General features: G+C 36.8%; 1 protein-coding gene across 8 annotated transcripts in view; it reads right to left on the minus strand.

Annotated features, from left to right (window-relative positions):
- Nucleotides 1-2531: 2531 nt before the first annotated feature.
- The window catches only part of LOC119779786 (thrombospondin type-1 domain-containing protein 7A), a 242010-nt gene continuing 227271 nt past the window's right edge, over nt 2532-17270 (minus strand). For 4 of the 8 annotated variants that reach the window (XR_005280288.1, XR_005280289.1, XR_005280290.1 and 1 more), the window contains 5 exons: nt 15336-15418; nt 13365-13578; nt 10312-10399; nt 9858-10133; nt 2532-4307 (listed from right to left, as the gene is read on the minus strand). Coding sequence is in view for 4 of the 8 variants with exons in the window: in XM_038279569.1 (XP_038135497.1) it covers nt 4217-4307; nt 10312-10399; nt 13365-13578; nt 15336-15418 (476 nt within the window). In the remaining 4 variants the exon portion in view is untranslated. The remainder of the gene's footprint in view (nt 4308-9857; nt 10134-10311; nt 10400-13364; nt 13579-15335; nt 15419-17270) is intronic. The other 4 variants (XM_038279569.1, XM_038279573.1, XM_038279570.1 and 1 more) reach the window with 2 other exon arrangements.

Consider the following 17270-nt stretch of genomic DNA (forward strand, 5'->3'; position numbering starts at 1 on the left):
GAATAAAGCACTGAATGAAGCTGAAACTGGCTTCCTTTTTTAAGGTATAGTGTTGTTTTACTGCTTTTATTCCGTATCTGGAGTAACTTAGACCACCTCTGTTTCATTTTTTTTTTTTTTTTTTGTAAATGTTCTCTATTCTAAATAACTCTAGAATAATGTTTACAAAATATTTATTCTTTAAAGTGTAATTTTATAAACTTTACATAGTTGGTAACATTAAGAAATATTCCATACTGCATTTATTTAAAACATTTTTTTCCATGCTCAATTTTTTTCTTAGTTTTGACTTTTTACAGGTATGGAAAATGTTTAAAGACATTTTTTTTTTTTTACAATTTTAAGAATGAGTAGTTATCCAGAAAATATATTTTTAAAAGAATAATTAGATCATAAATTTACTTTTTTCAGATAAAAATATGCACTGTATGCTTTTAGGATAGAGAGATCTGATCCATTTATTTCCAATCGAATACCGATACATGGGCTGAGCATATCAGCCGATATCTGATAGTGATTTAATACTGCTGCTAAATTAATTAAACCATATACCTTGCCTTGTGAGTAAAGGCCTCATACTTAAATTTAACACTGATAAAAAAAGGTAACAAATTAACAGAGATACAAATCATCACTAGCTGCTGTGTGCGCTCTGCGTGATGTGATCAGCTTTCCAATCATAACACCGAAGTCACTTAAGCTCAATTTTTCTGAAGATGTTTAGAAACCTGTCCCTGAGTCTTTAATTATTTCGGCTTCCAGTAGAGCGTTGTGATTGCTATGACTCAGATGACTGAGAATTTATACAGGTAATTTGATATAGGTCTACATCAGATTGAGTGTTACTTTCCCTCACTCAGTTCACATCCCTGCTTATCCCCCTCAGCTTATACCTACATTTGGCTGGTCTCTTACCCACTTTTGTCACTTTTTTTTTATTTTAGATCTAAATAGTCTGGTCGGAGTTATGTGTTTACATTGGCTTTAGATCCAGTTTAAATGAAGAATCCATTCTGGTCCTATTTGGAAAAGTAACTGGATTAAACCTAAAACCCGACATCAAGCACGTGCAACAACTAGCAGTGAGTCTTCCTAGTGGCTTTGCAGGAATTTTCGGTAACAGATTGTTTAAGGTGACGTCCCACTTCATCAATCATTCAGTTGTTGACTTTGACTAGGCCATTCCAATTCTTGCTTTTTAACTTTAGCCATTCGATGGTGAACTCGCTGTTATACTTTCAATCATTGTCCTGCCCCATAACCCAAGTGTCCTTGAGATTAATGTAATGGACTGATGGCTTGGCCTTCTCCTTCAGGATGTCCTGATAGAGGGCAGATCTCAGTTTAATTGGAAAGTCACCTAGCTAGTAAAAGAGCAAAGCAGCCGACATTAAGCTACAACTAGTCTTTTAACTCTTATAAAACAGTTTCTTTAAAAACTAACTGGTAGTCTATTTGCCCTATACATTTCAGTGTTTCCCAAAACTTTGTAACATATCTAGAGTCGGTCATAAGCCTGCTAAGTTTGACAAAGTTTTGCCTAACTTTTGTCAGCAAAAAAAATTTTTTAAAACCCACAATTCTTTACTTTTTGTATCAACACCATTAAATGTTGAAATCTGTAATATATTTACAATGTTTTCATGAATGTCAAAAACACATGAATGACTAGAGAATAAATAAATAAATTGCTATTTCCTTTTTCTAATGGAACTGTCTAGTGGTGAGCATTTCTTTTAGAACATGCATTCGTTATTGGCTGCAGGGTAGAGGTGTAGTAATGCATTTCTCCATCCACACCCTCCTGTCTGTGCATGGTCACTGGTACTGTACCTTTCTCCCGCAGTCATTGGATCAGTGCTGCCATGTGGAAGTTCCTAGATTTTGACAGATAGTGTCTGGTATGTTTAATGCTTTTCTTTTGTAGATACAGGAGGGCTGCTTTACCTTCTTAAATTCATTATAAACATCAGTGCGTTGATCCTAAACTTTACAAAGTTTGTAGACTTATTGGCATCATTCGGTCATAGCATCTACAAGGGGTCATCAACGCCCTTATTCTGTGTGGTTGATGTCATTTATGGACAATAAAACTTTAAATGATTTTGACTTTCTTTGACAAAAAGGCTACAGCTCGTGCTAGAATCTGGGGTGTGCATGCTCGGGAGCGGGTACAGGGCTGCGCATGTGCTTTTTTTTTCTTTTAAAGATGAGAGCGCAGGTCTTTACAAAAATTCACGAAAGTCCTCCACAGTACCTTAAAGCTAAAAGTGCAACAACTTAATTTTCCATCATCGTTAAAACAAAAGTGAAAAAATTATAAATAAATGATAGGTCTAAGGGACCTATCATGTACGGTTTCTATGCTAGCACATATAATTTTTTCATCATACATTTAGTTGGTATTCTGTCTTTACTACAGGGGCTATAACAGGTCTAGAACTGCCCATGCATCTGCTTGTTCTTTTATCTCCTTTAAAGTAAGCCTTTTGAGACACTTTAATTTTCAAAAATGACGCAGTCACAATATGTTTATGTTGACAACCGTGTCCGCATTTATTTTCAGTAACTCTTTCCATATATGAACAACCTGTACAGAACAACCACCTCTCTTCCTCTTTTCATTCCCCTCGGGGTTTTTTTCTTAGTCACAACATACAACTTGCATCATGGTTACAACAATCAGCAATATCATACACCCACTTTGCAATAATCAAACTAACGTTTTCTGTGCAATACAAAATAAATTTACACATTTTTTTTTCTCCAAAAAAATAAAAAAGTCATTGTTATTTACAGATTTCACGAAAAAAAGTAAACATTCTCCACACAAGTTTGCTTTTACACTGAACTCAGAGGCATATTCTTATTAACATATTGTATAGTTCATTTGTACAGGGTATCTTTTATATATTTCATCTCAATGTAGTGAGACTGTAACATTAGAGCATCTATAATGTGCGTATTACATGTGAAAGCTAGATGAACTGATTCGCCTAGATGAGGGAAAATTTGTCATTTTTTCTGCTTGTACTGTATATTATCTGCCTAATCAAATATTCAGAGCAGCTCTTTAATTATCTTTAAGGCAGAAATGATGTTTGCATGACATGAATGGCTTCAGTTTCTCTTTCAAAGCTGTTGCGAAACTTCCCTCTCTCCTATACATGTTTTAGTTCAGGGAAACAATCAATAAATCGTTTTAGAACTGGCAGTTTTTTTTTAAACGCACTTACATCTGGGTAAAAATAAAGTGGAAACACCAGACGGAGTCTAAAAAGAACCCACAAAAATGTACTTTACTAAACCAAAAACTCTGCTGCAAAATAATGAAATCTATACAGATATTTACTGGTGGATCACACCTGTTTTATTGGACTGTTTGTGTTTCGTGTTCCCCTGTTGCTTTCGTCGTCCCTCTGCTGTGTGGTTCTGTTTGTGGTAGAGGCAGTGTTTTATGGCAATAGAAGGTAGAAGTCACATATGCATATCATGCTGCACTAATATAGTGCAATGTAGAGCCTGAAACAAAGCAAGGGTGGAGGCTGGCAGGCAGTGGTGTCCGCCAGCAAGTGATAACGGGCTGCTTCTTCATCAGCATCACATGGATCAGTTTATCCCAAAAACACAGGCCTGTGTGCCTCTGAATCAAGCAGAAATAAAGGAGAAGAAATGCCTCCCTTTTGTTCAAGACTGAAAAAAAGAGATTTGAGTCAAAACCCAGTTGAGGATTGAGGGGAAAAAGGAATCCAAACCTTTTGATGGAGATTTTACTCTCCCTCCTCCTCTTCCCTGCGGTGACTTTTGGCAACATACAAACAGTCAGAGCGTCCAAAGCCTCCAGCTACTCAGCATTTTCAGGGACAAGCAGAAAAGCGCGGGGGTGAAAGAGTTGGATCTGGTGCTGCCATGTTTGGAAAAGGGGGAGAGATGGAAACTCCCATCTACTGTACACTCCTGAGTCTCAGTAAGGGACACATCAGGGGTTAAGAAGGCTTTTTACTCAACAAGCTGGAGGTCATGAAGGTTCTGGTTAAGAAAAATAGAATAAGACTTAATCAAGCTCAACTGAAACCATTTAACCCAGCAGTGTCTTTGCTAAGAGGATTTGAAGTGATTTCTTTTTTCTGTTGTGTGTCCATTCACGCTTCTAACGTCCATGTCCCTCACTGTCATGGCGTAATGAAGGGGGTCTCCTTTGACGGGTGTAGAGGCTCTACATGTCCGTGTCACCGTCGTAGGCGAGCGTTAGAGGTTTTAGCCGGTTGTTCTGCTGCCTCTGTCTCTGAGGTCTCTTTGGCTTTTTGCTGCAAGAAATATTAAAAGAGGTTAGAGACTCTTAACTCACTAACAATCAGGATCAGGGGGATGGAATGATGAGTGTCAAGCAAATGAGGATGGAATAAAAGAAGTTATGAAGCTGATCCTGGAGAGCTCATTTAAGTGTTAAAACTTCAATGCCTTGCTGATTTCTTTTCTTTTATTATAAAGTAGTATACAAAACCTGAAGCATGATTCAGATTTTTTTTCCACCTCAATTGCGACCTGATTTTTAAATGTTAGTATTAAATACAATCCTGAAATTGGAAAAACAAAAAAAACATTGTTTTATTGCACCAGAAGCACTATGACATTCTTTTTGAATCTTCGAACCTAGAATACATAAAAACTAAATTCTAGTGGAAACAAATTATAAACAAAGGTCCCAACCAATAATATTAAAGAATTTCACACATTTTAGTGCGACAACCAAAAGAGGCTGTAATTTATTTACCTGTAAATTACATGTTCACATAAATGAACTGAGTCAAAGTTTGTCATTTGCTAAATCCTCCTTTAGTCATCGCCTTTAGTAACTGGTCATTCAGCCCTGTTTTTTAAATTACCAATAATTCAAGTTCAACATGGACTGGTCTACCATAGTTTTTAATAGACTGAAGCGTCTCTTTCGGCCATCTTTTACAAAACAACAATAACCATGTAAGTTGTAACAGGTTAAAGAAAACTAAATAGGTTAAAAATAAATTTTTAATCTGTTTTACAATTTTTGTGATTGGATCTGAAATCAAAACATTAATATAAACTAGATTAATTGCACAGTCCTATTATATGACAAGGTTAAATGCATTTTAGAAATAAATTATACATATTTTATACTATTTTGAAATATTTTCTCTTTAAAAGGAATGGTCCCTGTACAGTTTGTCTTTGCATAAATAGTTTAAAAAGTAAGCAGTGGCTTACACGGCTCAGAAGAATCAAAAGAATCTTTACAAAAGCCTAAAGTCATTAAATTTGCATGTAAAAACTCCTCACTGGCTAGATCTGCTCCTTTTGCCTCCTGGAAAAGAAAGACCTTTAGAGACAGATGTAAAGACATGATACCATCCATTTATCTGAGCTGTCAGCTCTGCAGGAGTCATGTCTCAGAGTAATGTGCTGTAAAATTATCCTCCAAGAACAATCTAAAATGACAAAGACTAATATTTTCCACATAACTAGTTTTACAGATTTAAAATCTAGATTCCTTTAAACATATCTTTCTAAAACCCTCTGTACAATAAGATGTGAAACAACACCTTGATCAGTACTGAGAAGCGACTTGAAAAAAATGTTTTTATATTTATGGGTATATGTTAAGTTTATTCTAGAACAATTGAAGAGTAATACGTTTGCCAAAATATTTGAAAAGGTTTTTAATTAAACTCTCAAAACAGGCATTGCTCTTTAAGTTTAAACTAATGATATTAAGGGATCATGAATAATATGTTTTCATTTTAAAATAAAGCTAAAGATAGATGTTTACTGAAGCTTAGACAGGAAATGGGGGATAGACTGTAATTCATCATTTGAACACAAGGGGGTAGTGTTGCATCATGCTTCAGAGGAAATTGAAACAACCAGGCCGATATGAGTAACTTTCAGCTAATGACTTTGAATCTGCTGTTAAAAGTGGGATCTGAAAAATAAACAAACAGAAAATTTAATATTGAAAACTTATGTTAAACGTTCATGGGTGTTCAGAAGTATGGGGAAATACTAATACTAATAAAAGTAAAAATTATTGATAGGTTAGTTAAGTTGCAAAAAAAGCTGTAAGGCTTATTAATAAGGTGGGATACCGTGAACCAACTGATAAACTCTTAATTCAAAGCAACACATTGAAATTCAAAGATATTTATATAAAAATACGGGAAATTATGTATAAAGCAGTGAACAAAAGTCTTCCTTCTGGTATTCAGAAATTATTTGAGTTAAGAGAGAATAAATATAATTTGCGAGGTGGTTTTATATTTGAATTTGCAAAAGAGAAGAGACGGATAAAGTCTAGATATGTTTGTTATTGGGGTGAAACTTGAATGAATTGAATGATGATTTTATTATGATAAAAGCCTATGTTGTTTTGTAGATTTGAATATTTATATACGTACTGTGAAGAACCTGGTAGGTTGTAAGTATAGAACAGGCGTACGCAACAATAAGCTTTGCCTATTGCTTTTTTTTTTGGTAAATTGTGGGTTTGTTTATTGTTGTTTCTTTTACTGTTTCCTGTGTTTAATAATGGATAATTTATCGAAAATAAAACATATGTTAAACAGAGCAGCACAGAAACAGACATCCTACCACATGGATTGAGAGGAGCTCCAGTGTTTCCAAGGTGACACTATGCTCTGGGGTGTATATGACATTAGATGATATCTGGTGCTGTCTCCAAGTAGACTGCAAATCTTTTTAAATGTCTTTTTTTGTCTTATCCTGGATCCTATCCATGACACACATCCTTCCTCAGTTACAAACTGTACAGCCTTAAATATATATTACCAGTCCCCACTATGCTACTGATTCTAAACTTTTAGAAAAAAAATCTGACTTATTTTTTACTTCTGTTTGTCAATGGGGAACCTCACATCAGAGAACAGAAAAATGTGGGGTTCCTCAAGGCTCCGTTTTAGGGCCATTTCAACATCTACATTCTCCCCTTAGCTCAGATCATAGCTAAAAACATCAGTTTCTATAGCCATGAAGACGACACACAGCTTTATATCACAATGTATCCAAGTGAACCCATCAGAGCGTTGGCTCGATGCTTAGAACAGATCAGTATGTTAATGCGTCATCATTTTCTCCAACTGAATAAAAACAAAACTGAGGTAATAATCTTCAGACCAAAGTAAGAGGGATCCACAGTTAGCTCACAGCTTCATCTACAATAGCTAGAAACCACTGATTATGGCCAAAATCTTGGTGTCATGATTGACTCAGACCTGAAACTTCAGAGGCTCATTAAAGACAGCTAACAGGTCTTTATCACCTGAAGAACAAGTCCAGGATTAAAGGACTAATGTCCGAACAGGATCTAGAAAAACTCATTCATACATTTATGTTTAGTAGAAGTAATGCTGATAACTGCGAAAGTGTCTTCATAGGTTTGCTTAAAAAGTCCATCAGGCAGCTGCAGCTGATCCAAAACGCTGCTGCCCGTGTTCTCACTAGAACAAAGTAGAACACATAGGGCCGGTTCTGAAGTCCTTCCTCTGGCTCCCTGTTGCTCAGAGAATAGACTTTAAAATATTTCTGTTAGTCTGAAAATCACTCCAGTCTACTCTGTTCACCCAGAACAACAACAAACTCCCAGAAGACTGGAAAAGTGCTGAAAGCCTGAGTTCTTTGAAGTCAAAATAAAAAACTCATTTGTTAATGGCTGCCCTTAACTGTTGAAGTTAAACTGCTAACTGAGGTATTGTTTGTTTAGGTTTGTGGTCCAATTATGTTATTTACTTTAATACTGTTCCTGCTTTTATCATGTTTGTTTTATTTGCTTTTATTCTGCTTTCATTTTTCTTACTTTCTTGTTTAATGCATTTTAAGAACTTACTTTGAATTGGCCTTTTACTGAATTGTGCCATATAAGTAAACTTACTTTGTAGAAATGTAGAGAAGATAAAGTAGAATAAAGGATCTATGACAATAGAGTTTAGTGCAGTCTTCTCCAAAAAACTGAAATATAACAGAAAAACTAACTTAGTGTCCTGGAAATCCATAGACTGGCTTTATAACAAGTTGGTCTTTTATTCATTTGAGTAAAAGACCAGATGAGATGGGGAGATGAAAAATTATGCTTTTAGTATCTACTAAATACTTAACTAGCAGCTAAGAATCATCCCAGCGACATATCCACTTAATACTGTGTGTTTAATGTTTGTGGTAGTAAATAGTTCTTGATTGTGGCCCAGCATGGACTGACTGAACAATACAACAAATGTGAATTGGATTTCTCCCAAAATCCCTGAGATCTTTCATGAGAGCGTATAATCAGTGCTACCTTAAGCTTAATCTGATTGAAGTTGGTCCTAATGCAAAACAAAGAGCTGTGAAGTCACACTTGTTTGTGTTTTTGCTAGAGTTCCACAATACATCAAAATTAAATTGGTGTGAATTCATACTGTGTACAACAGAGATAGATTTAGCCTGTTGGAACTGGGTGGCAGAAGGCAGCTTAAGGAAGGTAATGATTCATTACAACTGGTGTTAAAATATTAATCTACTGTAACTTGCATGAATATTTTCTTGATGCTGGGCTGCCCAATTTTCCACAGAACAAGAGCATTACATTCCTATCAAAGTTATAACGAACAATCTTCTTTCAGCTTAGTGTTCAGGGAGGATCGTCATAAATAAACAGTAGTGCTTCTAGTATTTGTATATCTAGTTAGCTTAGGTAAGGCCTCAGAGGAGAAAAATAACGAGGACCTGGAGTTATCCAGGTCAGGTTTGATTAGTTAGTATCTTAGCTTTAATAATTTATTTCATTTGAACATTGACTTCCCAAATTAAGTACGGCAATCATTTTTACAGTATTTACATAATGCTGTTGTATTCTCTGTTTATCTTTTGATAAGGGACCCAAAACACTCCTATGCACGCATTTTATAGCGGGTTTTGGACTTTTTCAATGCATTTAGCAATAACGGTGCTAAATGTGAAAGAATTGACATAACTAACTGTTATGTTTCCTAATAAGTAATGTAACAATGCAATTTTACAAGGTATCTTTAAATCCCTACAATATTGATAATTTGGATCAGTTTAACTTTGCATCCGCTGATCATTTTCCCTTCATGATGTTTGCTATTAAAGTGTAAATGTCAATTTGAAATTTAAAGAACCAGCTAAACATTTTATGATATATCCCTGGATACCTACTCCAAGAAAAAACAAACAAAAAACATACGATTAGAGTATATAATTGTCCAGGAGTTTTTACGGGTAAACTTTTAGCTGGTATTTCTTTAGATGGGGGCATTATTCACTACTAAATAAAACTTGAATGTTTTATCAAACACCTGATTACAAATGAAACACAAATTTAAAACAAGTCAATCAGATATTAATACTTGGACTAGATTCTATGAAAATAATTCATCCTAAATAAACGGGGGTTATTAGGATCTATATCAGGCATCCCCAAACTCTTTCCTCGAGGGCCGCTGTCCTGCAGGTTTTAGAGGTTTCCCTGCTTTAGCACAGCTGATTATGATGATTGCAGTAGAGCAAAAGCCTGTTAATCAACTATCAATCAGCTGTGCTGGAGCAGAGAAACCTCTAAAACCTGCAGGACAGCGGCCCTCAAGGACCGAGTTTGGGGATGCCTGATCTGTAACAGGGGTGCCCAAGTCTTGTCCTGGAAACCTCCTCAGCTCTGCAGAGGCCTGCTAAATAACCATGAATCTGATTCAGGAGGGTTGGAGAAGGGAAGCATCTAGAAGTTGTAGGATAGTAGCTGTGGAAGACTTGACTTGGGCGTCCCTGATCTATACAAACTATGACAAGTTTACTGAGGAGCTACTTTTCCTCACCTGTACCTTCACCCGGCTACTCAGGCAGAAAATAGGGCACTTTTTTGAGCAGTCACAGGGAAACCCTGGGACTGCTGCTGCTTTAGAGTGGAGGGGGGTGCTGGAGTGGGTCCGACACCTCCACATCCTCTTTAGCTACTATTGCTTTGAGCCAGCTCTTGGCACTCGGGACAGGTATAAACCATCTCATGAGAGTTCTGGCCATTCCACACCACCGTCCCGTTGGCGTCAGATTCTTGGGCCTTTAAAGAGCGATGTACCTTGACACAAAGGCTGCTGCTCTCAGATAGCAAACGCATAAAGGAAGCAAAAAAAATGATATAAAAATGAAGCCAATGATATGAAGGAGGGACACGGATGAACTCAAGGAGGGGGGATGGATAATAATGAGAGGCGGTTTGGTTTCAGGATTGGGGTTGATGAAAAATACTGAAGATAAAACTCATCAACTCACCAAGCTAGGTATATCATAGACACTATGAAAATGAGGAGTACAAAGGCTCCTGCTGCTACACCGTACACCCACATCTTCAGCTTCCCATCTGTGGAAGAGGAAGCTCATCAGTTAGTCATTTTTTAAACTCTCTAGCTCCTGTTTTATCTACTTTGATATCAAAATTAACATTGTATACAGATAAACAATGACAGTCCAACTAATTTAGCTCAGTACAGTTTTTCAAACACCTTTTGGAATTCAGGATATCAAGCAGAAGAATTTAAACCTGGAATTCTCAACCGTTTCTGAAGGTTTTGTCTTTTTTTTAATTTTTCAGTCTAGGTTTGAATGCTTCCTTTGATCTTGAAAGGATCATTGGCAATCAACTGAAGTAGAATATCAGGTTTGTGTCAAATCTTTGATCACCTTTTTCTTAGAAAGATTACCTGGAGTTATCTATGTCAATGCTTCTTTAACATCTACTTGGTTTCTTTTTTCTTTTTCTTAACCAGATGTGCGACAGTCGGGTACAAAAACTGGATTCAAAGAGTGACAAAGCCAAACTTCAAATGAAAGACCTTCAGAAAACCTGGAGACTTACTGATCGAGACCAGAATTAAAGATTACAATAATGAGTGACAGCTTTAAACTTAGCATGGCCTCGAGATATACCAAGGTTTGTAATTCTAAGTTTCAAAACCACATAGATTTTTCATCAAACCATCCTGACTGTCTAAAGCAGGGGTCTCAAACAGTTTCCAGAAAGATTCGTGTGGCTGCAGGTTTTCTTTCCAACCAAGCAATCGCACACCAGACTCCAATCATCTCATCAACTGAGGGCAATCTGAACATGATGACTTGATGAGATAAATGGAGTCTAGTGTGCTATAGCTTGGTTGGAAAGAAAACCTGCAGCCACACGACCGTTTCTGGAACCGGTTTGACACCCCTGGTCTAAAGCAAACTCACAGACTCCAGTCTTTAAGGGACTGTGTCCTGTAGCTTTTATAAACGTCTGGTGTAATTCAATTTTGTTTATTTACATAGCACTATTTCACAACACCTCATCTTAAGGTAAATACCATCAAATTGGTTCAAAGATTTCCATCTAAGAAAAACCATCTGATTGCTTCGACTCATTGACTTGAAAGCAATCCCTCACACCAAGAATGCTTTTAGCAACAGTAGAGAGGAAAACTCAACACACCTGAATAAAGCTAAACTTTTGATTCAGGTAGGTAGGGCAAGGAACACGCATTCAAGTCACAGAACACCAGCCCTCCATTTGAGTTTGAGACCACTGGTGAAAAGTACTGTAGAAGCTGGAGTTCACCAGGAGCAACTGATGTTGCTGCACACAAAAGGCAACTCTCTAAATGAAGTACTAGATCTTACCGCAGCTTATGAGACAGAAAAATGTGGTCATTTTAAAATTATTATATTTATAGAAAACACAAACAGTCAGAATCCAGAAAAGAGAGGATGCCCTGTCAGTCCAAGTCACACTTTCCGAACTTCAGGTGCATTTTAGCTGCATTTTTTAAGAAACCAAGGATGATATTCAGAAAAAGTAAAGGCTATTACATATGCTGGGAATTTATATTATTTTAGGTACTGCAAAATCAAAATATCAAACAGATTAAATATATTGAACAGAAAATATGTTGATATCAATAGCTGTAACAGTGAGTTTTACTAGCAGAACAGAATCTAGTTGTATGGCTGCTTTAGAAAATAAAGAAACATATCCTGTGATACATTTTTATCCAAAATAACTAAGCCAATACAGAAAACAAACCAATTAAAGCTGTGTCTGCAGTAACACAATGTTATTTAGTATTGATTTGTAAGTAAATACTTCTCAATATTATAGATAAACATTCTTATCTGATACCTGGAGACCAGTAGCTGTAAAGGTCAGATGGTCATTGCATATCTCAATAACAATATGTACACTGATTTTACTTTTATGTCTCTTAAAACTATACATGCTCATATTTTATACATCTGCAAATCTTCAGCCTCATGCTGCTCCTTTGATTTCCACATGATTGGCATATTTACATAATTGCGAAAGGATATTTCCCTCTTTGGAAGAATGCTTTCTATACTTATTTGGTTAAAGTTAATGCAGAGAGGTTTCAAAGAGTTCGAACGCAATGACAGGCCTCAGCAGAATCACACAGATCTATGCAAAGCATTTGAGATGCAAAGTTAATTTTCATGCAGAACTTGTACACAGAAAAATGTACATTTGCAGAGTAGAAACATATTTAAAACAGCTGTTAAATCAATGTAAAAGATTTGTGATCTTGGACTACAGGGGGCAGTATTGCTTCAGTGTGCAACTCAGCTAACCAAATGTAGCTGTTTTCATTTATATTTCATCCTTTTTGTGCCATTCTTTAACTCAGGGAAGCAGAATAATTGTAAAACATACTAAAGATTTGTTTTTCTTTCATTGACTAATTTATTTCTCTGTCTCTATTTTTGAGATCAGTCTCAGGTTAATGTATGCGATAGGATCCTGAGTTCCTTCAACCTAAATGTTTCCTTTTCCCTCCATCAATGATTAGTGAGGAAGCTTTGCAGATGCACTTTTCAAAAGTTAATGTACCAGCAGTAGCAGAGGGCATGTAGTCAGTGCATTCACACAACGTGCATTTATGAAAAACCCACGTGATGGTTCATGTCTCAGTTTTTCCTTATGCCCTGTTGGAAGTGTAAATATGTTCACTTTTAGCTTGACACCATACTGCTTTGCAAATACTGAACTTTCTGTTCTCTGAAAATGGTTCCTCTAAAGATCCAGAGACTAAAACTTGAATATTAGAACGTCATATTTTGATTTTTTTTCCTATTTTTGATAACACAAACTCAAATATGTATTCAGAATTACACCTAGGTTTATTTTTATAATCTCCCATGGCCTCTGTAACATTACCTTGGTTAATTTAAATGTACTAAATATCTAAAAATGCAGCATTCCAATAAAATGTTTTTAGTTCAGTGCAACAAAGCTAATAAAAAACAAAGAAAAAAAAATTTTTTTGTTTTTGTGCTGAACTGACCTGGTCCGTAGGGCTGCAGGTACCAGGTCCGCCCGGTGCGACCGGGCTGGATGGTGGTGGGCATGGTGGGGTTAATGGCACGACTGGTCTTTACATCTCCTTTCTTGTCCCCTGCAGTGGGAATCTCCAGGATTGGGATGGGGGCACACTGGTCCAACTGTCCAGCAGCAGATAGGACCTCAGTAAAACCCTCCTCGCATATGCACACCCCAGCCTGCAGTGGGCAGTGCAAAGTATTGTTTCATTTATTAAGAATGTGAATGGTAGGTTGAAAGTTCAAGTACTGAGATCCTGTGAAGGACTCAAAATTCTAGATAGATTTGTTAATGTTTGATCACAGGCTGTACAGCTGTAGCTCAGTAAATGCTTCCTGATACGTCTTCACATTTCTATTAAACTCTTAGAAGAACAATATAATTTTAACAGATTCTCTAAATTTTTTATTTTAAAAATTAGGGCTTGACCTTTCTAGTGAGATTTACAATGGTTAGCCTTATAAGGGCTATTAAATATGAAACTGATTCTCAATAATCTAAATAAAAAACTGAGCACACAGAGGTAAGGAATTGCTTTTTCCACCCCTGAATTCATATAATCTGTTTAAATTCTAACATCTTTTCACTGCTCAGTTTAAACTCAGCCAATACAAGCCTAGCTGTGCTTCCACTTCAATGTGCTTTAAATTTCAAAGGAAATTATAAAAAGAGAAAATCAACATCTAAAATGTGATGCTTTTGGATGAAATTTTAAAATAATGGTTTTGTTAATTATGTTAATTAATAGGAAGTTGATGTTTAATCAGTTCCCCAAATTATACAGTTGCAAAGAGATAAGGATCAATGAGGCACATCTTTTCCTGCTTTTTTCAGGCTTAGAAACTGAAACACTCAAGGGAATTTAAAGGTAAGTTTTGATCAGCAAAAAAAAAAAAAATAAGTCAGTACTTGTCAATACTTATCAATACTATACAAAAACAACAACAACAAAAAACCAACTTGCAGTACTATAAGCTTCAAATCTCTCCTGCAATGTCCATACCTTCTTTGCACAGATCCAGGAATGTATTTGGGTCTGGATGGGTTGCTTTAAGAATTTTCTTTCTGCTAAACCTCCACCCCAGTCTAAAGACTCTTTCCTTCGGAAGGTTTTTCTTTTGGCTAAGTCTTAAATGGAGTGCATGACTAATAGGTTTTCTGTCAGATTGTTCAACCTGGCCTTGGTAGCCTCCTCCAAACATACCATGAACTTCTAGGTTACTTTTCTTATTAATGCACTCCAGCTCAACTATTTAGTTTAGGTTTGCAGTTGTGACATACTCTTTACTTATTTGGCCGATTTAACACAAGAATCCTAGGATTAGAACTTACTAACACCATGCATCATTCCTTCTCTAGAGTTAAAGATAATTAGCGTTATAATATCCCCCTAAACAGAGAGAGGTTGCTGTGATTTTCTGACAGAACTTTTAAAATGGTCCTGGTGGTATGAATACTTTTGCAAGGCACCATTTTTACCAAACTCATCCCAAACAGCATTTTATCCATATTCTTGCATAATCAAGTCGCTATCATATTAAGTAGCTTTAATTCTTGTGTCATATTTTTATTAATTTCATTTAACAACCTTAATGCATCCCCAAGGGGGATTAAAGGAGGCACCTAGAGAATACACAAAGTAAATAGGCTGGACAAATGATTAAAAATTGAAAGTTTTGCCAGCAAACTTCTCTTCCTTATTCTGGTGCAGCATAGCTTAGGGACACATTTCAGAAACGGATTTTACATTTTGATGCCACCAACATTTCCTTTCCCATCATTTATATTCAAACCTGTAGGTAGGAAGCGACAGACTGCCAGTCTTCAGGGCCACCTGCACTTTCAGGTTCAGCTACTGGGTTTACCGGGTTTCTGATGTGGATTCTAAAAGATTTTGGCTCAGGTTTGTTTTGATACAAGAATGTTAAAGGCTTACTTCACTGCAGAAGGACTTTGGCTTGAGACAGGGAGGGTCACAGGAGCTGTTGTCTACTGGAGGGTTCATTGCAGGACAACCACCTGCATGTCAGAATAGAAAACAGCTGATGTTATATGCAAAACAAATCCATCTGGCACTGCCTGCTCCTTAAATCTATGGGTAGTGTTCTTTTATTAAGAGGCCTTAAAAGTCATCTGTAACTTAAGTATAAAATACTGCAGCCTTGTTTGTTTTTTAAACAGTTTCAGGTTAGCATCATGATGTATTATTCATGAGGTAATCGCAGCATGGTGTGCCATCACCCACAACCTACACTCCCAGCAAAAACAAAGTCTCTAGTCTCTGATTTTTTTCTTTTTCTGCTGTATTTTTGACATGTTTTGCTAATTTCACCTCCTACATGAAACTGCCACCAGTGGTTTATACTTGTTAAGCCTTGGAGCTGCTGCAGTTTCTCACCTATAAAAGATACAGGTGCTGGTCATAAAATTAGAATATCATGAAAAAGTAGATTGATTTCAGTAATTCCATTTAAAAAGTGAAACTTGTATATTATATTCATACATTACATACAAACTCATATATTTCAGATGTTTATTTTGTTTAATTTTGATGATTACAAATGACAACAAATGAAAATCTCAAATTCATCATATCAGAAAATTAGAATATTACTGAAGACCAATAAAAACAAAGGATTTATAGAAATGTTGGCCAACTGAAAAGTATGAACATGAAAAGTATGAGCATGTACAGCACTCAGTATTTAGTTGGGCCTCCTTTGGCCTGTATTACTGCAGCAATGCGGCGTGGCATGGAGTCGATCAGTCTGTGGCACTGCTCAGGTGTTATGATAGCCCAGGTTGCTCTAATAGTGGCTTTTAGCTCTTCTGAATTGTTGGGTCTGGTGTATTGCATCTTCTTCTTCACAATACCCCATAGATTTTCTATGGGGTTAAGGTCAGGAGAGTTTGCTGGCCAATTAAGAACAGGGATACCATGGTCCTTCAACCAGGTACTGGTAGCTTTGGCACTGTGTGCAGGTGCCAAGTCCTGTTGGAAAATGAAATCTGCATCTCCAAAAAGTTGGTCAGCTGCAGGAAGCATGAAGTGCTCTAAAACTTCCTGGTATGTGGCTGCGTTGACCCTGGACCTCAGAAAACACAATGGACCAACACCAGCAGATGACATGGCACCCCAAACCATCACTGACTGTGGAAACTTTACACTGGACTTCAAGCAACGTGGATGAAGTGCCTCTCTTCTTTTCCTCCAGACTCTGGGACCTTGATTTCCAAAGGAAATGCAAAATTTACTTTCATCAGAGAACATGACTTTGGACCACTCACCAGCAGTCCAGTCCTGTTTCTCTTTAGCCCAGGCAAGACGCTTCTGACGCTGTCTGTGGTTCAAGAGTGGCTTGACACAAGGAATGCGACAGCAGAAACCCATGTCTTTCATACGTCTGTGTGTGGTGGTTCTTGAAGCACTCACTCCAGCTGCAGTCCACTCTTTGTGAATCTCCCCCACATTTTTGAATGGGTTTTGTTTCACAATCCTCTCCAGGGTGCGGTTATCTCTCTTGCTTGTACACTTTTTTCGACCACATCTTTTCCTTCCCTTCGCCTCTCTATTAATGTGCTTGGACACTGAGCTCTGTGAACAGCCAGCCTCTTTAGCGATGACCTTTTGTGTCTTGCCCTCCTTGTGCAAGGTGTCGATGGTCGTCTTTTGGACAACTGTCAAGTCAGCAGTCTTCCTCATGATTGTGTAGCCTATAGAACTAGACTGAAAGACCATTTAAAGGCTTTTGCAGGTGGTTTGAGTTAATTAGCTGATTAGAGTGTGGCACCAGGGGCCATCAATTTTGAACCTTTTCACAATATTCTAATTTTCTGATATGATGAATTTGAGATTTTCATTTGTTGTCAT

The sequence above is a fragment of the Cyprinodon tularosa genome, unplaced genomic scaffold, assembly GCF_016077235.1.
Source record: "Cyprinodon tularosa strain WSP-4 unplaced genomic scaffold, ASM1607723v1 ctg151, whole genome shotgun sequence".
Lineage (NCBI taxonomy): Eukaryota > Metazoa > Chordata > Actinopteri > Cyprinodontiformes > Cyprinodontidae > Cyprinodon > Cyprinodon tularosa.